The sequence below is a fragment of the Macrotis lagotis genome, chromosome 1, assembly GCF_037893015.1.
Source record: "Macrotis lagotis isolate mMagLag1 chromosome 1, bilby.v1.9.chrom.fasta, whole genome shotgun sequence".
In the NCBI taxonomy this organism is placed as follows: Eukaryota; Metazoa; Chordata; class Mammalia; order Peramelemorphia; family Peramelidae; genus Macrotis; species Macrotis lagotis.
The window spans coordinates 217,826,579-217,849,787 of record NC_133658.1 but is presented as its reverse complement, the minus strand read 5'-3'; the positions used below and the strand labels follow the sequence as shown (position 1 = coordinate 217,849,787).

Genomic DNA, 23,209 nt, shown 5'->3' with positions numbered 1-23,209 from the left:
CCCAATTTAGTTTTTGTTATCCTAATTACAGAGATTTTGTTCACAACCCTTCCAATTTCATGTAATTCAAGCTATCCATCTTACCTTTTCGACAGTACTACCTTTGTTTCATTAAAAAGTCTCTAAACATACTTGAGAATCTCGTTCTCCAATTTTTTTTTTATGCTGTGACTTCATATTTGGATCACTTATCCCTGAAATAGTGTTATGGCATATGGTACAAGCTATTAGTTGAAAGTAAATCTTAACATACAAAACTGTTTTAAATGCAAACTTCATGCAACAAGAATCAGGATTCCCTAAGAAAATTATGTGGACATTTCCTCTAGCAATAAAGACTGTAGTTCCTTTAAGACTTACTACGTAAGTCTTCATGAGCAGCTGCAGCTGAAAAAAAAAATGCATTACTTGTAAGTCAATCTTCTTCTGAGGAACCTCTCCAGATTTTGCTAAACTGGTCCTCAGGTGACAGAAAAGTCTATTGGTAGGTCCACATTAAAAGCTTTTCATATTTAGTAGTATATACCATGGCCTTTGAGAAGTCAGGATCACCTCATGATATCAAAAAGTATTAGAATAGGGCTTCAGTTACAGATAGAATTACAAAGAAATTTTAAAAAATCATTATTTGTGGCAAAATTTTTAATATAGATATAGGCACGTAACAATGCTTGCTGATTAACTTTGCATTATCAGAAAAAGAGGTGAGGTGGTAGATAGAAAACTGGATTCAGAGAGACTTGGTCTGGCAAAAACTAGCAATGTGACCCTGGGCAAGCTGCCCAAGAATATTCTTATTTATCTTCATACTGTCCTCTCAGTAGAATGCTAACTCCTTGAAGATGGACACTGGTCCTTTGAACATTCAGAACCTAGCTTTAAAGTATATAGCATCAAGAAGGCCTTCAGTAAACATTCACTGCATTGAAGTAACAATGAAATCAACAATCCTCAAGACTAAAATATAGTTTCCTATAATTCTAGGTATCTCACATATAAAATAATGAGAACAAATTTCCACATTCACCTGTCAGTTTCTGTAGCTGATAAAATAGCAAACTAAAAGGACCAGTGTAGGGAATTGCTTGAATCTGTTTGACAGTGCTCATTGCTAAATCTGTATAATCTGAAACAACAAAAAAAGATAACAATTTTAAAATTTCACATTATTCCCACAGTACAGACTTTACAATTAGATTTATTAACCTAAGAGAAATAAAGGCTAAAAAACAAATATTAATTTCACTCTAAGAACAAGAATAGTTCTGATTTATGTATACCCCACAAACACATTCTCTAATCTATGATGCCTTGGATAATAACTAGAGGAAACAACTCAATGCAGAGATGACCAACACTGACTGGCAGCCTTGCTTGAACCTGTACACATCTTTCTAGTTTGACTTCACATTCCAGGCAAATTGGCCTCCTTGTTATATCACTGAACTTGAAATGAATGTCTAACGCCTAGAACAGGTGTCTGGTTAAATAAATGTTTTTTGAAGGAATGCCCTAAGTCATACAACTGATAGGTGGAAAAAAAAAAGGTTTCTGTTGGATCTTTTGAAAACATCACCCTCTACATTCTCTACATTTTGGAACTGTTCTTTCATTCTTTTAATCCATATAGTGTGTGTCCATAGGTCTCCCTCTCACCAGTCACTATTCCCTTATAATGGCATTCAAATTTGGGAAACCACCAGTTTCACTGTCAGAGAAAAGAAGGGGACTGAAAAGATAGCAGTTAGTCATCTTATAGAACATATTTATAATTAAATCAGGGAATTGTAAAGATAAAATTTAGAAACTGGTCATATAATTGGTGTGTCCATAGTCAAATCACTTATCTCTTTGTGCTGCAGATTTGTTCATTTATAAAATAAAAGAGCTAGAACCACATAGTTATCCTTTTGGGCTAAAAATCCTGATACTATGAACCCTTTTAATTTTTCATACTTATTTTATTCTGATTTATATTTTTAATTTAAGGACAAATTACAGTGAAATACAATCATATTTTAATATATAATAAAGAAATTATATGATAATATATTAAATATATACTATAATTAATTGAAGGTCAGTATATTTAAAATAAAACAGGCCATTTAATAAGTACTTACTGGAGAGGTCACAAGGTGAAAGAATATGATAATTAAAGTTTCTTTTAACCAGAATTCCTGAGACACGCTGTCCTTGTTCAGGTTTCTTATCTGCTAAGAAGCCCATAACCTATTTTTAGGAAGAAAATAATAATTGGAAGGGAATCTAGGCAAACAATCTTCAAATACTCAGACTAAAAATCTTGATTTCAAGGCATTTTTACCATGAAAATAATATACTATACCAAGAATACAAAATACATTATGAAGTTATAAAATTAGAGTAGCATCATGCTTACTAAGACACAAAAAGAAGGTACCAGGAAGACTTAACACATCCAGAATGCTTAAGAAGTGTCTAACTCAGGGGCGGCTAGGTGATGTAGTGGATAAAGCACCGGCCCTGGAGTCAGGAGTACCTGGGTTCAAATCCGGTCTCAGACACTTAATAATTACCTAGCTGTGTGGCCTTGGGCAAGCCACTTAACCCCATTTGCCTTGCAAAGATCTAAAAAAAAAAAAAAGTGTCTAACTCAGGGAAGCTAGGTGGTGCAGTGGATAGAGCACTGGCCCTGGAGTTAGGAGGAACTGAGTTCAAATTTGACCTCAGACATATAAGTGACCTTAGGCAAGTCACTTAACCCCATTGCCTTACACACACACACACACAGTCACACAAAGGGAAGGTATAAAAGTCTAACAGCTGTATAACTAGATCAAAGGGTACACATCATTGTCATTTTTTTGTCCACAGCACCAACTATTTTTCTTGGAATGGCCAGACCAATTCACAGATTCAACAATATATTACGTTGACTGGTTTTCTTTTTTAAAATTCATTTATTTTTTATTAAAGATTGTTGGCTGGTTTTCTATAGCCCTTTATATAACCAAAATAAGTATTTGCTGTGTTTGACAAAAATAATTTGTTATAAATTATAGTACTTTTATTGGATGAAAGAGAAAGTTAGAGAGGTAATGATTGAAAGCGATCCATAGCAGATAGAGCATATCTTTATAATCAAAACCAAATAAAATATTCAGGGAATATTTAAATTTATTGTTGCTGGTTTTTATTTTTAATAATTAAAAGTATTTTATTTCATTTAGGAAAGGATTATTAGTTTAACAAATCATTTTAACTGTATACTTTGAGCTAGAGTTTAACTTCTCTACTATGCTGACCTTTTAGGCAAATAGTTCTAGACTTTCAAGAAAATTTGTGTAATTTTTCAAAAATAAAAATTTTCTAATGACAGGCCTTGGATTGGGTCTTTTCCATTGAGGGGTATAATCTATAACTTATTTTGTAGAAGAGTATATACCCTGTAGTGGAAGCAAGTATGGGAAATATTCACTCAATATTGCACTACTTATGAATAAATCTTTTGATGTTCTAAGGCACTAGCAACAAGAACATTTTAAAAAATATTCATTAGCTGATTCATCCTTGCCTGATTCACTATATGAAAAAAAAAAACGTTGTCAAGCTAAAATCAATATAAACATAGATGACTGCCATCTATAATGTCAGGCAAATCATTAACAGTTTTTTCCTCAGCTGAAGAGATTTTTATAAAAGATGCTGACTGAAGATAAATTTCCTGTGGCCCTTAAAGCCATGAATATTTTACTTTTTAACCTTCAGAGCATTGTTAACTAATTAAAAACTTTAAACTCAAATGAATAAACCTTCATAAATGACTCTACAATCTTAAAAAACATTCCTAAGAAATTATTGTTGTTTTAAAGTTCAAAATTGATTAGTACATTCTCCCTTCCCCCCAAAAAAACAAGTAAAAGAAGAGGGGAAAAAAGAAAGCAGTGATAGGCAATTATCTGAAGCTTTGCTATCACAGTACTTGGTTCTAACTGGTACTGAGTATATCCATATATGTGAAGACTTTATCTTTGCACTTTTAGAAATGAAGAAGTGTGGCTTGGAAAGGGTTAATAAACTTGTTTGTTTTTTCCATATTATTTATTTGAGGTAATTTGAGGCAATGGGGTTAAGTGATTTGTCCAGGTCACATAGCTAGGTAATTGTAATTATTAAGTGTCTGGGGCCAGATTTGACTCGGGTCCTCCTGACTCCAGGACCAATGCTCTACTTAGTGGTACGGCGCACTACTTAGCTGCCCCAGGTTAATGAAACATAAAATTAAGAAAGAGTAAAGCAATAATTTAAATTAAACACTGACTAGCAGTAGTAAGAACTGAATAGTCATTAAGTGCTACACTTAAAAATTTAAACCATGAAGAATAAGAATATATTTCTATATATGAGAATTACTAATCAGCAACAAAATGAAAAAGATCATATATTTAAAGCTAAAAGGAACCATTAATACAATCTTTTTTAAACCAGAGATGGCCCTGGAGTCAGGAAGGACCTAAGTTCAAATCTGATCTCAGTCACTTAATGTTTGGTTTTGTGATCTTGGACAAGTCACTTAAACCCATTGTCTTGCCAAAAAAAAAAAATCAAAGAAATATCTGCAGGAACACACACTGAATGAAGTGAGCAGAACCAGGAGAACATTGTATACATTAAGAGAAACATTGTGAGATGATCAACTATGATGGATAAAGCTCCTCTCAAAAGTTGAATAAGTAAGGGCAGTCCTGAGAAATCTGTTAAGGAAAATGCTATCCACATCCAGAGAAAAAACTATGGAATCTGAATATAGAGCAAAGCATACTATGTGCATTTTAAAAAACTTTATATTCTTTTCTTTATTTCTCATTTTTTCCACCTTAGTTCTAATTCTTTTTTCATAATATGACTAATAAGGAACGTGATTATACATGTATAACCTATATCGAATTTTTGGGGGGAGGAAGGGGAGTCCAGTCCAGTGGCAGAAAAATTTGGAACTTGCAAAATGTCTTTGCATGTAATTGGAAAATAAATTAAAAAAAAAAATGCTAATCTCATACCTTGGCTAATTTTTCTCCCCGGAAATTTAACGTTACTGCTTCAGTATTCCGAGGATTGTGAACTTCTATGTGAACTTCATCGTTGTCTTCATATTCTCTTATCAATGCTGCTTTCAATCTTGCCATTTCATTCTGCTCTCCATGCACTAGGATCTAAATGGAAAAAATATTACCCATTAAAGAATCTTCATTTATTCAACTAAAACTTGAACAAATATCTTCATTATTCATCTAATGAACTAGTATGAATTAGAGAAATAACTAAAATATCAATAAAAAAATTGGGCTTACTATTTCAAATTTCATTAGAAGACAGAAGTTTATCTTTTGTTTTTTAACTAAACTGTTTCTAAAGTAAATGTCAAATAGAATGGGTATTTCCAGACAGATTATATGAAACTGAAAAATCTACTATGTATATAGCTTGCTTTTAAAAAAAAAATAAATGCAACACATAACTTAAAGTTAATCTACTTGTTTGTGATTCTTTAAGTCATCATTTTCCTTCTGTACATTTCATTTATTTTTTCCAGATAAATTCTGTTCTACCTCCTTCATCATCTCCCCCACCACACATCCACACTAAGAAAGAATAACAAAATTCCTATTACAAACATGTGCAGTCAAAGATCAAGCATACACACACACACAAAGAATCAATGTTCAAAATTATGTCTCAATCTACATTCTAGAGTTTATCACTTCTCTTTCAGGAGATGGGTAGCATGTTTCACAATTGAACTGTGCTTAGTCACTGAATTGATCTCTGTTCTTAAGTCTTTCAAAGTTGTCCAAGTTCTGCTAACTTTAACCAGTATCAGTTCAAATAAGTCTTCCAGGTTTCTCTGAAACCATCCCCTGGATCATTGTTGTAGCACAATATAATAGGAATACATGTGTAATATACATACACACATGTAGAATATGTATAAAGTCAGATTGAGTTTTGAATAAAGAAGACAGATGAAGGGAGAGAGGTCTTAAGTGAAACAAACTAACAAAGGATGTACAAAAAATACTTCTTTTTGTGATAGCAAAGAAGTGGAAACTGAGGGGGTGCCCATTAAATGGGGAATGGAAAAAATTATGATATATGAATGTAAAAGAATACTATTATGCTTTAAGAAGTGATTTAGGGGAAAAATGATGTGGGGGAAAGAACACAAAATATTTATAGCAGCTTGGGGAAAACGAGGGGATGTTCATCAATTGGGGAAGAACAAATTATGACATATAAATGTAGAGCATTATTGTTCTGTAAGAAACCATCAGAAGGTGAACATCAAAAAAGTCTGGAAAGACTTGCATGAACTGAAGCTGAGTGAAGTGAATAGAAACAGAACAGTGAATCCATTAACAGCAACATTCTGGGATGATCAACTGATGCTCCTCTCAGCAGTTCAGTGATTAAGGACAATTCTAGTGGGGCGGCTAGGTAGCACAGTGGACAGAGCACCAGCCCTGGAGTCAGGAGTACCTGAGTTCAAATCCGGCCTCAGACACATAATAATTACATAGCTGTGTGGCCTTGGGCAAGCCACTTAACCCCATTTGCCTTGCAAAATCCTAAAACAAACAAATAAATAAATAAAAATTCTAAAAGACTTGTGATAGAAAATGCCATCCACAACCAGAGGGAAAAAAACCAGGGTCTGAATGCAGATCAAAGCATACTATTTTTACTTTTTAGAACTTGTCTTATTTTTTTTTTTAATTTTAGGTTTTTTGCAAGGCAATGGGCTAAGTGGCTTGCCCAAGGCCAGACAGCTAGGTAACTATTAAGTATCTGAGGCTGAATTTAAATTCAGGTCCTCCTAACTCCAGGGCAGGTGTTCTATCCACTACGCCACCAACCACCCTTTTTTCCCTTTTCTCATGGATCCCCGCCCCCCTCCAATTCTGATTCTTCTTTAACAACATGAGTAATATGGAAATATGTTAAACATGACTGTACATGTACAACCTATATCAGATTATTTGCTGTCATGGGGAAGGGAAAGGAAGAAAGAGGGGTAGAGAAATGTGGAACTCAAAAAGATGAATGTTGAAAACTATCTTTACATAAAATTGAAAAAATAAAACAATATTCAAACAAAAGAGAAATGATGAAGACGGTATCTCATGTTCATTTTTCTAAAAGATCTTCCAGTGTTTTTTTTTATTTTACCTTCCTGTTTCCTTGTCTTTCCAACCCAAAGGGTAGTTGTATATGGAACAAATCCCTTATAATTAATGTGTAGTTAAACAAAATGATCATGTCAGAAAAAAAGCACCTTGATTGGCTTGTCAATTGGTAGGTAGTATGCTTCAAGACTGACACTCTAGACTCCTGATTGATCACTATATTGATTAGAATTCTTAAGCCTTTCAAAGTTATTTTTCTTGTAATTTGGTCTTGTATAACATCTCTATGCCATGGCAGGACAGGAATTCACCAATCTTAAGTGTAATGTCTTTTCTTGTCCTCTTTTTATTGTTGAAACTTTATTTTTAACATCCATTTTGAATAAATTGTGGCACATGAAATACTGTTTCAAAACTTTTTTGTGATTATTAATTTTCCCTGCATTTCTTGTTGAGCAATCTTTATCTATTATTTTAATGTATATTTGAATTTATCAAAGACAAAACTCCTGCTTCTGAATTTTACTTATCTAATCTATTACACTAATAAACTTTTCTATTAATCCAGTACTCAAACAGTGAAGTTAGATATATAGATTATTTGAAAGTAGTCTCAGCATATTTTTACTACAGATGTACAGAATAACAATGCGTATTAAGTATCTTCCCACTGTGCATGATAGAAATACACTAAATACAATCTTCAGAGACCGAGTCTGAACAAAAGAAAGTTTTTGGTTTATTTGCTTTCACGAGAAAGGGCAGACTCAAAAATCTCACACCAGAAATGGCAAGAGTCAGAGAGCTACATGCAAAGTACAGTCAAGCAAAAACATATAGTGTCCACACCCCCCCCCTTAGGCTGGGCTTTTAAGGGTACAGTCTATTCACTGAAATTTACCCAGCAACACAAAGAAAATATGAAATGTTTTCATAAAATTTCATAAAATAGGAGGACCTTCATAATTACCTCAACTAAAATGAAGTAATGTCTATGGTAAGAATGTCCTCTCAGTTTGCAAAAATAGTTTTATCACAGAGCAGGTAGCTCTGAGTCTCCTCTGGAACCCAAGGTTTTCTTTACTTCTCCAGGAACTTTCTCACACACCATTTACTTATATCTCTTTTTTTATTTCGGCAAAAGTCATTTTATAGTAGAATTTATTTAAATTCTGTAAGTTCCTAGTTGGTTAAATTTAGGTATTACAGATCTAGATCTGGAAGGGAATTTACAAGCCATCAACCTCCATCTTTTTTTACCCATGAGGAAGCTAAAACACAGAAAGGTGATTTTTCTTTGAACCACTAACCTTGACAACTTGATCTTTCTTCCCACTATTCTTCCCATATCAGACCGCCTTTTTTGCCAATATTGTTGTTGAGTCATTTTCAGTCATTTTCAGTCATGTCTAACTTTGGGGAAGTTTCTTGGCAGAAAAACTGGAATAATTTGCAATTTCCTTCTCCAGTTCAATTTTTTTTATTCCTATTTATTATACTTAAAATCAATTTTCAACACTTTTTTTTTTAAATTTTGAATTTCAGGGGCAGCTGGGTGGTGCAGCAGATAGAGTACCAATCCTAGAATCAGGAGGACCTACTAGTATAAGCTGTGTAACCTTGGGCAAGTCATTTAACCTCATTCCATTGCAAAAAACCCCCAAAACATAAATAAAAAATAAAACGTTTAGTTTCAAATTCTATCGTACCCCTACCCCTCACCCCTTCATTGAGAAGGCAAGCAATTTGATATAGGTTAAAAGTGTATAGACAAAAGCATATTAATCTTAATTAATATTATGTAGATGACATTTAGTTCTACACAATAGTAAAGAGGTTTAAGGATAAATTAGAATCACACTAAGTTGAAACTGTCTCCCTAGAAGATGTCATGTTTCATATCAATTTTTCGAAAATATTTTGATGTCAGAATCTTAAATATAGAAAATGTGTTCACGTGGACAATGACTATTGTAGCATTTTTACTTTCCTTGCAGTTTTTATATATAAGTAGTATATGACTAAATAATGAGTGGAGTTTTGAGTCAAAGACTGTGATATTAGTAAGGAGGTGAAAATGTCACAATGCTTTTGGGTAGCTAATCCAATAATCACCAGATCAGTGATTTGCTCATTATAATCCCTGGCACTTTTTCATATGCCCTTAATAATGGCTTAAGTAACCTGAAGATTTGGGGGACTCTATAAGGTCTACAAATATATATTTGGCTTATGTTCTTTTTTTTTAGATTTTTGCAAGGCAAACGGGGTTAAGTGACTTGCCCAAGGCCACACAGCTAGGTAATTATTAAGTATCTGAGACCAGATTTGAACTCAGGCACTCCTGACTCCAGGGCTGGTGCTTTATCCACTATGCCACCTAGCCACCCCATGGCTTATATTCTTAAGGGTCATCCTGATAGATTTACTTTTTGATAATAAGTAGTGATGGCTTCTGTAGAGATAGAAAAAGCTAGTAACGTACTTTGCTATTAATTCTCTGTGAAGCATTTAGTTTAATAATTATGAATCTTGGGGCAGCTAGGTGGCACAACAGATAGAGCACTGATCCTGGAGTCAAGAGGACCTGAGTTCAAATGTGGCCTCAGACACTTAATAATTGCCTAGCTGTGTGACTTTGGGCAAGTCACTCAAATCCCACTTCCTTAAATAAATAAAAATTTAAAAATAATTATGGATCTTATCTGGACTTGCTACTTTTTTTGCATTCTTGGAGAGGAATTAAGAGCTATAGTTATCTTCCTGATAACACTATTATATTATTCATTATAGTCACAACAGACAAGTTTGTTGGTTTACATATGTTCTTCTTTGTGTTTTCATTGTATGAGATTTCTTTTGGCAATATAGGTAATATAGAAAATTTTCATTTCCTCCTTCTTTGGGAATTTTCTTTTCTTTTTTTACTGGGAGTAAGAATTTTTAACAGGAATCATTTGCTGGAAGAAATGGTATAGGGAGAATGGTATAAGGACAATATGGTTTACTGAAAAGAGCAATGGACTTGGGAGTCATAGGAACAAATTCTGATTCTGTCACTTACTATGTGACCCTAATGATTAAGTAATTTACCTACTCTGGGACTTGGACTAGATGACCTCTAAGGACACTTCTAGTAGTAGTAAAAATTTAGGGATGTAGTATAAACTGGAAAAATGTATTTGTATACAGTAGAAATAAAAATGAAAGATCTTAATTCATTTAAACTCTGGTATTCTGCTTCTTCATCAGTAAGAAGAGGTCAGACTAAATGATTTCTAGGTTCCTTTCTAGTTTCAAGTCCTATAAATTAAGACCTGGGATTGAATAGTTGAATAACCTTGCTCCATGTCTCAATGTACTCATCCATAAAATATGCTTGCACATATCAACACACAATTCAAGGGGCGGGTAGGTGGCGTAATGGATAAAGCACCTGCCTTGGAGTCAGGAGTACCTAGGTTCAAATCTGGTCTCAGACACTTAATAATTACCTAGCTGTGTGGCCTTGGGCAAGCCACTTAACCCCGTTTGCCTTGCAAAAAAAAAAAAAAAACAACCCTAAACAAAACACAATTCAAAGAAGTCTTCAAACTTTCTTAAGAACCCCTCATTAGGGGGTTTTAAAGACTACTATCCTCACAAGCTATCATCTTATGTTTTTCTTCTCTTTTCCAACCAAATTTCTAGAAAAAGAGGTCTATATTTATTTTCTTCCAATCATTCCTCAACACTTTGCAATCTGGCTTTCAATCTCATCATTCAGTTCAAACTATCACAAAAACTATTCTCTCTTAACTGTCATATATGATGGTCTTTTCTCACTCCTTCATCCTTCTTTTACTCTATGACATTGCTGAAAACCCTCTCCCCTTAGTCTCTTCCTTTTCTGTAAATTGGTGACAGTGCTTTTTCTTGAGTCCCCTTCTACCTATTTGACCATTCCTTTTCAGTTTTCTCTCTCAATCATCATCCCCTTTACCTTATAATACCATTTCACTGTCTATGGCCCTAGACACTCTGTCCTGGGTCCTCTTTTCTTGTATATATTCATTTTTCATGATCTGTATTTTTTTTTAGTTTTTACAAGGCAGTGAGGTTAAGTGACTTGCCCAAGGTCACACAGCTAGGTAATTATTATATGTCTGAGACCCGATTTGAACTCAGGTCCTCCTGACTACAGGACTGGTGCTCTATCCACCTAGCTGCCCTTTCATGATCTCTTTAGCCCACAAAGGTTTAATTATCATTATGTGGCTGATGCCTAATGTTTATATATCTGACCCTAGTCTTTCCTTTGAGCTTCATTCAGTATTCTATCACAAATTTGTCTACTACACCTTTCAGGCTGTATATTCTAGAGATAACTCAAACTCAACATGTACAAAATTAAAATTATTATATTCCTTTCTATTTAACGTGCCCATTTTTGTGGAGGGAACTCATTTCTAGTAAAGGCATCAACATTCTCTCAAACTCTAAATTCGTAACTTCAGTATTAGCACTGACTTTTCATTCTCTCATGCCACATACCCAATCAAATGCCAAATCTTACCACTTTAATCTTCAAAAAACTCCTGTATCCAACTTTTTTCCTTTACTTATACAGTTACTTAGTTCAGACTCACAGTTCTTTTTTGCCCAATTACGGGAAAGGTCACCTGGATTGGTCTCTCTCTGCCTCAAGTGCTTCCCCATTCTGATCATCACTCACAAATTGAAAATACGGTTTTCTGATATGATCTGATCCTTTCACACTCTCACTCAATATACTACAGTAATTTCTTTTGCCTAAATATAAATTCCCTGTTTTATTTTTTAACATCCTTTGCAACTTGTTCCCAAACTATCTTTCGAACTTTTTTTTTAGGGTGTTTTGGGGGCAAGACAATGGGGTTAAGTGACTAGCCCAAGGTTACAGACCTGGATAATTATTAAGTATCTGGGGGCGGCTAGGTGGTGTAGTGGATAGAGCACCGGCCCTGGAGTCAGGAGTACCTGGGTTCAAATCCGGTCTCAGACACTTAATTACCTAGCTGTGTGACCTCGGGCAAGCCACTTAACCCCGTCTGCCTTACAAAAAAAAAAACCTAAAAAAAATAATTAAGTATCTGAAGCTACATTTGAACTCAGGTCCTCCTGACTCCAGCGCTGGCGCCACCTAGCTGCTCCTCAAACTATCTTTCAATTCTAATTGTATATTATGCTTCTCCCCATATTCTATAGCCCTGGCTAAATATACTTCTATCTGTTCCCTCAAACATAGCATTCCAAATCCCATCTTCATAGTTTCTGCACTTGCACTCTTCCAACTATAGCACTCCCTCCCACTCTACCTCACAGAATGTCTGTAATTCTTCCAAGGCAATTCAAAAATCACTTCCCTCCCTATCAATAACTTGTACTTAACTATGTGATAATTACTTTGTATTTATTCTGTACTTACTTAAACAATATACATATTATCTCCCCAAAGAGTAGTGAATCATTTCATCTTTTGTCAGTGTACACTGAGTACCTATCAGTGAGTGGCACAGTACTAGTGTTGAATAAGTTCTTGTTGATTGATTGATTGAGTGAAGTACTAATATTTTTAGATAATGCTAAATAAACTAAGCTTACAGAGAATAAATTTGATGGTATCTAAATCTTAGATCTCTTAAATACTATTCTATAAAATATCTTTTATCTCACAATAAATTATACTACAGGCTTATCTTATGATTAGTGATTTATAAAAAATATTTGGGCACAAGTAAAATAATTACTAACCACATGGGGAGGCTTCAGAGCTCGAATAAATTCACTAGTTTGTTGGTAATCTGTGTGAGCTGAGAAAGAAATATAATCTACAGACATCTTCAGGGGCAGCTTCTGTCCAGACATGGTAGTAATCTCTTCAGGTTCAGACATGATATGCTATTAGACAAAAGGAAGACAGAAAATAACATATATTCAAAAGTTATTTTTGGAAATAAATAGTATAACATTATTTTCCTTTTTATAAACCTTTGTACCAACATTAGGATTTTCTTGCACAGCGAACATTATACTTTGACTAAATGAATAAATGCTGAATAGTTATTTTTCTCAGCTAGGCAGGCGTTTGGTCTCTAATTTACAAGTAATAATAAACAAGGCCTATTCTGCTGATGTCACTAGAGATAAGGAAAATTAGGGTTCAGGAAAAAAAGAAAGGGATAAAGCATGGAAAGCAAGAATATTTCTGGGAAGCTGATGCGTCAGACCTGGGTATAGAGTGGCTTTCCTCACTAAAAATATATTCCTCCTTTACACTACCTGAATTCTTATTCAATAGAGTAATTTGTATTAAAAAATTATTTTCAAAATTTAAATGTTAAGAAAAAATTACTAGCTATTTATACAAAAATGAATTAGAGTTCAGATTGTATTTCTTTTAACTGTCACTATCAATACTTATGGAAGTTTTAATACAGTGGGTAAGTTTTGCAGATTTTGAAATATGCAATGTTTTAGATGGTGCAGCAGGCCTGGGTGAGGTCACAGTTGGTAACAATGGTATATTAAAGCAAATGGATGGCAATGGAGACCTAAAGAGAAAAGCATCAGTAGGAGGGAGTGGGAAGGATATACAGAAATATCAGAGTGGGACAATAGTAAAGACAATCTTTACCAAATTAATTTTTCCCCCCTAAGTCATGCCTGTGACCAGAAAAAGGAGAGCAAATTAGCATTCTCCTCTTATACTTATCAACCAGCAGTTTTGGGGGCTCAAAAATAAAGTCACTACCACAACTTTAGGTACATTAAGGAATAAAAAAAGGTTTTTTTGGTTTTTAGTGTGACCTAAAAATCTAAACATCCTTTATGATGTTAATTTTGAAAATTAATCATTTCTATCTTAAAAAAGAAGTCAAACACATTTCTTAAACTTAATTTTTTTTTTTACTTTAGGATTTTTTGATAGACTTGGTAAAATTAGAAATTCAGGAAAATTTTTTATTTATATAAACTAAATATATTTTGTGGGAAATGACAGAGTAGAAAAACAACTTCCAGTCATGATTAGAATGATGAAAGTTATTTTTCATAACTGTTCCCACAATGCATGGCTGAATATTTCATAGAGATGAAAATCTGCACACTAAGTAAGTACTTTTACAATGAAAAAGCAACTAAATGAGTTGAGACTGCATAAGGTTTAATCTAAATTAGTGGGAAGTACACACTATGATTAAAAAAACAATGCAAACCTTAAACATGATAACATACCTTGGCAAGTGTTCCCTCAACACAGTATCCTGCTATAATTACACCATTTCTTTTATCAGTACACCAACTTTCAAATAATTCTCTGGATAAGCCACTCTGCATCATGCCTGGAGAAGCCATCACAACACTTGGGCCAATGTCATCAAAATGATCCATGCTCTGAGAGAAAAGAGATAAAAAAGATATGCTAATCACTAATGTCAAGTGTATCAAATAGCAAGCTGGGTGAAATGAAACACCCCTAGGACATACTTAATTAGCTTGACTGACCAGTAAAGAAACAACAGTTTCTTGAGCTTTTGAACAATTTTGAGGAATGGTAGTAGGGATGGCCCAGAGTTTAAGCATTTTGGATGCCTTTGAAAATTGGTTTTAAAGCTGATGGACTCATCAGAATTTTGCTTTATTTAATGAATAAAATAAACTTATGGATATGGAAAGGTTAGAGGTTAAATGAAAATAAAGATGTAATATTTTCCCATTCAAGTTCACAGACCTCTGAAATCTATCCATAGACCTCAATGTTAAGAACTTCTGTACTAAAAAAATAAAGATCAGGTTATTTCTAAGTTCAATAATATTATAATGACCAATACACTAGTCTCTGGTCATTCACAGGTGAAAAGGAACTCTTGTAAATTATGAGAAAGCAAAATAGAAGGAACAAAGAGAATAGGAAAAGAATAATAGTAATAAAAATTATTGGGTTGAAAAGAATTTCAAAACAGTGATCAGAATTAGATTTCAGATTAAGATGATTTTTCATAGTTTTCTCTTAATGACACATTAAATTTTGATCAGTGTTATCCTAGTAAATATTGATCTGTTGAGGACAACAAAATTAGTTCAGAAACAACACTTAAATTGTTGTTCTATCTGCTCCCCTTTCCACACACTGGAAAGAGTTAAACTATAAACTTACAATGGTAAATTTCTTCCCCGAAAAAAATCAAACTGTGATATCAACTAAATCTGAAAAACGTTAAAAGCTTTTGAATTGTCTTATTATTAAAATTTTAAGTATGGTTCTCATTAAAGGTCTTTTTAGTATTAAGTAAGGGGAAAAAAAATCACAATTTATTACATGTTCTCCAAGTAAAATGGAGTTGAAAGAACATTGGATTTCCTTCATTTGCCACTCTGCCTGGTTTTGACTTTACTATCATTTTCATCATATCCCATCCATACCCAGGAAAAACTCATCACCAGGGGGATTGTTTTGCTTTCCAATTTACAACTTAACTGCTTCTGCCTTACTTTGCTAGTTAAAAAAAATTAACTAGAGAGCTGAGTCAAAACTTGATAGAGGGTTCAAAATCCCAGTCATCTCTTCATGTGCTCCAGTAGCTCTGCTTGGCTTTGACTTTCTTGTCATACTTCTACAATCCTCACTCCACCCCCCTCCCCAATCATGGAGCTTATTTTCAGTTTCCTTTTGGGTACTGTCTTTGCTCATCAAATAGAAGGTTTTTGAGGGCAAGAATTGTTTTTTTAAAAATATTTTCTAGGAGCGACTAGGTGGCACAGTAGATAGAGCACCGGCCCTGGAGTCAGGAGTACCTGAGTTCAAATCCAACCTCAGACACTTAATAATTACCTGTGTGGCCTTGGGCAAATCACTTAACCCCATTGCCTTGCAAAAAAAATCTAAAAATTATATGTATATTTTCTATTCCCAGCACCTAACCAGAGACTAGGAAATAATATGTGCTTAGTAAATGTTTATTGTATCATATGGATTTGAAGTCACAAGTTTTGTATTCGAATCATGGCTTTGCTACTTATCTCAGACAAGTCAGTAAATCTCTTTGAGCTTCAATTGATAAAATTTTATTAGATAACTTTTAATGTCACATAAATATCATAATATTGATTAAAAAATTATGTTAAGATGAACTCTGGCAAGAAATTGTTAAGAAACTGAACTATACACATCTTCTAAACAGTAATGACTGAAGACAAAAGTAAATTATTCCCTTTTTCCAGATATACTGACCTTGAGATTACTAATGTGTTTGAAGACAAAAGGATTGTTGATATTGATCTGTTTGCGGATTTTGTCATTCATGGCATTGACATAGGTCTGGTATACTGCCATGCATTTCTTAGCCAAAGATGATGCATAGTATATTGGAATATCATGGAGTTCTGGATGATTCTGCCAATATTCATCTAAAAAGAAATTTTACAAAGTAAAAACATCACTCTACTAAAACAAAGATACAAAATTTAAAATCAAGTTTTCATTTAGATTTTTATCTTCATCAGAAACTTTAAAAGATCAAATTTTTATGAAAAAAGCAAATCTAAACTTCACAACTTAAAATAGCTTAGCAGGGGCGGCTAGGTGGCACAGTGAATAAATAGAGCACCAGCCTTGGAGTCAGGAGTACCTGGGTTCGAATCTGACCTCAGACACTTAATAATTACCTAGCTGTGTGGCCTTGGGCAAGCCACTTAGCCTCACTGCCTTGAAAAAAAATCTAAAAAAAATAGCTTAGCAGTTTTTCACTAGGACCAAGCTTCAATTTAGTCCTAATTTAACTCAAAATAATTATTTAACCATAAGACAAAAAATATATAGGATTATTAGAAATAATAATAAACACTGACTAACAATTTTGAAAAAATGCGTATTAAGTGATTCTAATGTAGTGAGAGTGGGATTCTGGGCAACTTACTTCACATTTCAATATTCTAGTCTGTGTCAAAAGATTTTAAGTTGCAGAGAAGGTACTGAACTGAACTGGTAAACTTCCTCCCTCCCCCCAATCTTGGAATACCCTTTACTTTAAAAAAGTGATAACCAGGCAAAATGATAACCATCTGATAATTACTAAATATGAAAAACCTCTTTTAAAAATTAGTCTCATTTTAAAATTCTCATTTCACATCTGATTATACTACTATGAGACTTTTCCACCACTCCCCTGTGTTGCATACCTTCATCCATCCCCCTGAAACTTTTTACTTTCTTTTTTGCGGATTATCTTCCCTTCTTGAGGGCACAGACTATCTTTTTATGCATAAATATACTTAGCAATGGCTGGTCCAAAGTAGGGACTTAATAAATGTTTATCAACTGACTGATTAAAAGCTATGTGAAATACTTGTAGCAAAAGACTTGGGAGGTAAGTGATCTCCTATTTATGATCAGCTACATCATTTAATAGTGAGCTTTCCAGAATGTATTTTTTTTTATCTGTAAAATGTGGACAATAATACAGAAAGTCCCCAAAATCTTAGTTCAATTCTCAACTATTAAGATTTAAACATGTAGTAAGACCTTTGGGAAACCTTTTATTTCAACAACCCATTCTTAATGTAACGGAGAAAAATACTTTGACACTGTGCTGAATCTGTGATTTTTATCAGTGTAGGGAACTCCCAGTTTGGAAACTTCTTCCCACCTAAATATCAACTTTTGGCAATGTCTTTGTAGTTTATGGTCTTACAGGGTTGCTTGAAGGCACCGAGAAATTAAGAAACCTGAACATGATCACAGAACTATTATAAACCGGGGGTAGGATTTGGAAACTAGATTTTTTTTTAACTCAAAAGATAGACATGGGGGCAGCTAGGTGTTGCAGTGGATAGAGCACTGGCCCTGGAGTCAGGAGTCCCTGAGTTCAAATCCAGCCTCAGACACTTAGCTGTGTGACCTTGGGTAAGCCACTTAACCCCACTGCCTTGCAAAAAAAAAAAATAGCCATGGTACTTCCCTACACCACTGACTCAATTCCAGCAGTACTTAATGACAAATTGCTCGATTTATGTGCTTACTTTTAATTCTGTAATTTTAAATACAAAAAGCACATAAAATCAAAATCAAGAAAAATAAATCTTCCAAAATCTGGCAGATACAGCCATTCTCTTACACATTAAATTGAATCTGTTGCTTAATTAGGCATTCAAAGGGTCAATCATTTATAGCACTAAATACCTCAGATAGTTTAAGGCTGTTTACAGATTTATAATCCCAGATAAGAGTTAGTCAACTTAATCTGATTTTTAAAAATACTATTTGATGCATTTTACATAAATATGTGAAAACATCTAACTAAAAGCAAAAGTGAAAAGTGAATTTTCAACTATGCACTGAGTGCATTTTTGCCTTTTCCCCCTTGTTATACATTCAGTCATTCATTAGTTGTTCCAGTAGAGGGCAGAAGATTAAAATAAAAAAACCCTAAAAAAAAAATCAAAATTATTACTTACCAAAGTTCTTAAACAGTTTGAATTAGGGGAAGAGGTTGAAATTAATGTAGTCACTTTATACTACATGTTGGTCACATCAAGGATAATCTTATCCTTAACAATATAGGTAACTGAGAAAGGTTTTTAATTTTTCAAATGGATAAGAAGTATGTAGAAAGCTATAATAGACTCATATCTCTTATTTGAAATGGTAGTGACTAGTTTAGGCCTTTGTAATACATAATTGGGACTTGGAATTAAAGAAATTCAAAGGTAATTGAAAACTCTATTAAGCTGAAAAGAATCATAGATAACAAACTCTTATCAAGTATAAACTTAAATTTTCCAAATGCCTTAGTATTTAAATTCACAAAGGAAACGTGTATCTGAACTATAAGATATAGAAAATAAAAACAATGATAAAGACTTCATTATCTCTGTTTTGTATAAATCCCACAGAAAGATAAACAAATGGGACAAAAAGAACAAAATGAAACTACAGTTAAGAAATATGCATATGGGGGCATTTAGGTGGATAGAGCACCAATCCTGGAGTCAGGAGTACCTGAGTTCAAATCCGGCCTCAGACACTTAATAATTACCTAGCTGTGTGGCCTTGGGCAAGCTACTTAACCCCATTACCTTGCAAAAAACCTAAAAAGAAATACACATATCTTCTAACTGGGACAGCAAGAGAATATAATTTTACTATGTGTATAAACATCCATAAGAAATAATGAAAAAAAATTTTAAAAAGAGAAATAATGGACGATGAATACAGAAAAGAATGCAAACATCAATTATGAACTGATGCACAGAGAGGCAGTTATACTACAACATGAAAATGGAAAAAATGCATGTTAAAAACATTAAAAGCAAACTTATTCTCCAATCTACTGTTTTGTGGAGGTGAGAAGTACACATATTTTATACATTACACATGTTTTTTGACTTTTTCCATACATCATTGATTTGTGCTTTTTTAAAAAAACTTTTCTAAAAAATACTATTTGTCATTTAGAATATGGTTCTTTGGAAGAAGGAAAATGGGAAAGATGTTTGGGATAAGGTGCTATGAGAAACCAAAAATATCAATACTTATTTTTTTAAAAATCAAGTTATCAGCAGCAACAAAACCAAGTTATTTAAAAGGGCTATTTTCTCCAAGTAATGAAGACAAGTATCATGAGGTTGAGATATAGAGCAAGTAATGATAGATTACTCGCTAAAGAGCATTGTTTATATGTCTATTGGATATTAACAATAAAAAGGCTTTCTATTTTCCCATAAAATGGTACAGAACCTAACAAGAACTGTCAAATCTGTCAACTACTACACAAGTTAGGTGATTCACATAAGCAAAAATCAACAGTACCAGAAAGACACTAAAAAAGCACTGCTATGCATTATAAAACTTGGGGTAAGAAAATGAAGGCTTTTTTGAGAGTCATAATAATAGATATTTTCATCAACATTATTAATAAGAAGGGCTTCAGAAGAGAGACATATAAGAATTTAAGAGCAAATATTTGACAATGAATTTGAGATTTCTGGATGAGTTTTAAAAAATAAGAATGTGTTTTTTCAATCAGACTAAAATGCAGTTTATAATGATTAGTAAAATATTAATTTGGTTTTGTAAAATTTTTTTTGAGATTTTTGCAAGGCAATGGGGTTAAGTGGCTTGCCCAAGGCTAGGTAATTATTAAGTGTCTGAGGCCAGATTTGAACTCAGGTATTCCTGACTCCAGGGCTGGTGCTCTATCCACTACGCCACCTAGCTGCCCCCGGTCTCCCATATTTATACAGAAATGAAGAAAGCACAAATATCATGAAAAATGTATTAGAAAGCCTAAGTTAAAAAGAAAAATTTGAGACTATAAATTCCTCTAGAACACATGACTGAAATATGCCTCTGAAAGGATCTGAACCTTATTCAAAAGAAGATGGAGAGGGGCAGCTAAGTGGTGCAAACAAACAAACAAAAAAAAAAACCCAGAAGATGGAGGGTGGGAGGTAGTGGTAAAGCTTTATATATTGTGAAGAAAATTCATGCTAAGGAGACCCAGTAAATCTAGGTGAAAAATATCAAGAAGAGCATTTAGATAAAGACACTGCTGAACAAAATAGGAGTTATAATAATATCAAAATAAACATTATATGTAGGTATGAAATTCAATTAGCAATGGATCCCTAATCTGTATATAGGCTTCTGTCACACAAAAATGACTTATTTTTAAAATGTAATATTATCTATGTTTTATTTTTATTTATTTCATTAAATATCAGTTACAGTTTAAGTGTAGTTATGACTATACCTGTGAATACAACAGGTAGGCAGGTTGCATGTTTGACACCTTTGCTTTAAAACAATCTGGAGAAAAAGAAGGAATAGGCTGCAGGATAAAGTAGCCATAGGGAACTTCAATAATCTGGACATTCTAAGAAAGATGTACAGCTATTAATTTATGGTTTGTCTCAATGATGTTTTATCTTTAAATAAGAAAAATCAATGAAAAAAACTGACATTATGCAGCTCACCACCAGGTAATTAGTCCTAAAGTAGGTATGATGGAAGCCTTGAGGGGTTTGTCTGCATATGTTTTGGAATTTTTAAGATACCAGAAAATATGACACATAACCCAGATTTAGGGAAGCAGACTTCAACTAAGTCTAGGAAGAATGGGAAACCTCAAACAATGAGATTCTGAAGAAATAAAAACACATAATTACAATGAAAGGCAAAAAGAAGTGTAGTCAAAGGAGATGAGTATAAATGCACTAAAAATTCCCCTACTACCTGGGATTTTCAAACCTACATACAGGTATACATATTAAGAGGAAAATAAATTAAGGTATAAAATTAAGAGGAAGGTCAAAAGTACTGCACAAACTACTAGGTATTTGGTTTCTACTTTTTTTCTACAGAAGAACAATTCTGAAGGGAAAAAACTGATCAAAAATGGCTCCTAAGAAGTTGATACCTAAAATAATTACGGAGGTAGTAATATAGCACCTAGCTGCCCTTGATGAGTTTAATTCACTAATTAATCAAAAAGCATTTATGAAGCACCTAGCATGTACTAGCCTCTGTGCTAAGCACTATGCATATAAGGAAAAAGCAATACAGGGCCTGCCTTCATGTACCAATAAGGGGGAACAATGGGCACATGACATATACAAAATATATGAGATAATTTTCAGCTATAAGCAATAGTAGCTTGGGGGGGGAGCAAATTAAGGAAAATTCATGCAGAATGGCACTTGAATGAATCTTAGAGGAAACTAGAGACTCTTAAGAGGAAAAGGTGAGGCTGGACTCAGAATATTCCTGGGAATTGAAAGTACATACAAATATAACCTCTAAACCATTATCAGTGACTTCTGAAAAATTATGGAAAACAGGAAAATACCACAGGAGTTGAGAAGGAGAAATATTGCTTTAAATTTCAGAAAAGGGCAAAGAATGGAATCTTCAAACCATGGACCAATAAGTTGGACCTTGATACTGGGAAAGTTATGGAAGATACTACTGGAGGCAAGATTAATGAGTATCTATAACCAGAAATGATGGCTCCAAAATGGTATAACTAAAGAGTATCTTTCCTTTTTTTTGGATAGGTTAATAGATTGGAAGATAAGGGAAAGCTAGCTAGTTAGATCTTACTTCAGTTCTAGAAAAATATTTCACAAATTCATGCTGCTCTTATAGAAAAGAAAAATGTGGGATGAATGAATCTGCATTTGGATAGATTTGAGGTTGCTTGAATGGCCAACTTAAAGGTTAATCAATAATTTCACAACATCAATTTTGAAGGAGGCAGCCAATGAAGTATCAGGTATTTGTGCTTAGCCTTGTGCTATGACAGACAAAGGTATAAGGCAATCTTGTTAAAAGTGAAGATGACAAAAGATAAGAGGGATAGCTAAACACATTGGGCAACAGTCAAGATATAGGTTATATTGGTCCAATTAGCAAAGATGGTAGTTCATTTATTCCGGAGTAGGAGAATCTGCCACTTATTACCTATGTGATAATTCAGATATATATGCACACACACTTTTAGCTTGGTCCCTTAGCCTTTCTTGGTCCATTTCCTCATTAATAAAATGGAAGAGTTGGACCAGATGATCTTTATTCTTCTCAATCTAAACATATAAAAGTCTTAAATTTAGGTCAAAACATTGATTCTGCAAGTGGAAGATGGGAAACACAAGGTTAGTTAACGCAAGTTATTCCGCAGAAGATCTGAGGATTTTAGTAAAATATAGATTTAAATCAGAATTAGATTTTGGCTGCTAAGGCAGTCAAAAAAACCAATCTTAAGAAGCAAAGAGGTTAGGATTAGAGAGGTAAAAATCTCACTGTACTATAGGAGAAGATGGAAGTATAGGTAGCTTAGGAAGAAAAAATGATTATGTGGAGAACTACTGTAGGAAAACTTGATCAGAGAAAAGCAAAAAGGAATGATTATCAGAAGTGAGAGCCAAAGTGATATTAGATAACACATATGCAGTGGTTCTATCAGCATGGTTTTGAGTCTTTGTCCAGCATTTAGCAGCACTCCAGCAAGAGCAAACAAGGTAGAATG

The 23,209-nt window shown here is 33.7% G+C and overlaps 1 protein-coding gene across 1 annotated transcript in view; it reads right to left on the bottom strand.

Moving 5' to 3' along the window:
* The window catches only part of CPSF3 (cleavage and polyadenylation specific factor 3), a 53,852-nt gene that overhangs the window by 12,088 nt on the left and 18,555 nt on the right, over positions 1-23,209 (bottom strand). The window contains 6 exon segments of the mRNA XM_074209635.1: positions 1,028-1,126; positions 2,124-2,232; positions 5,043-5,195; positions 12,939-13,085; positions 14,421-14,579; positions 16,417-16,592. Coding sequence (XP_074065736.1) covers positions 1,028-1,126; positions 2,124-2,232; positions 5,043-5,195; positions 12,939-13,085; positions 14,421-14,579; positions 16,417-16,592 — 843 coding nt within the window.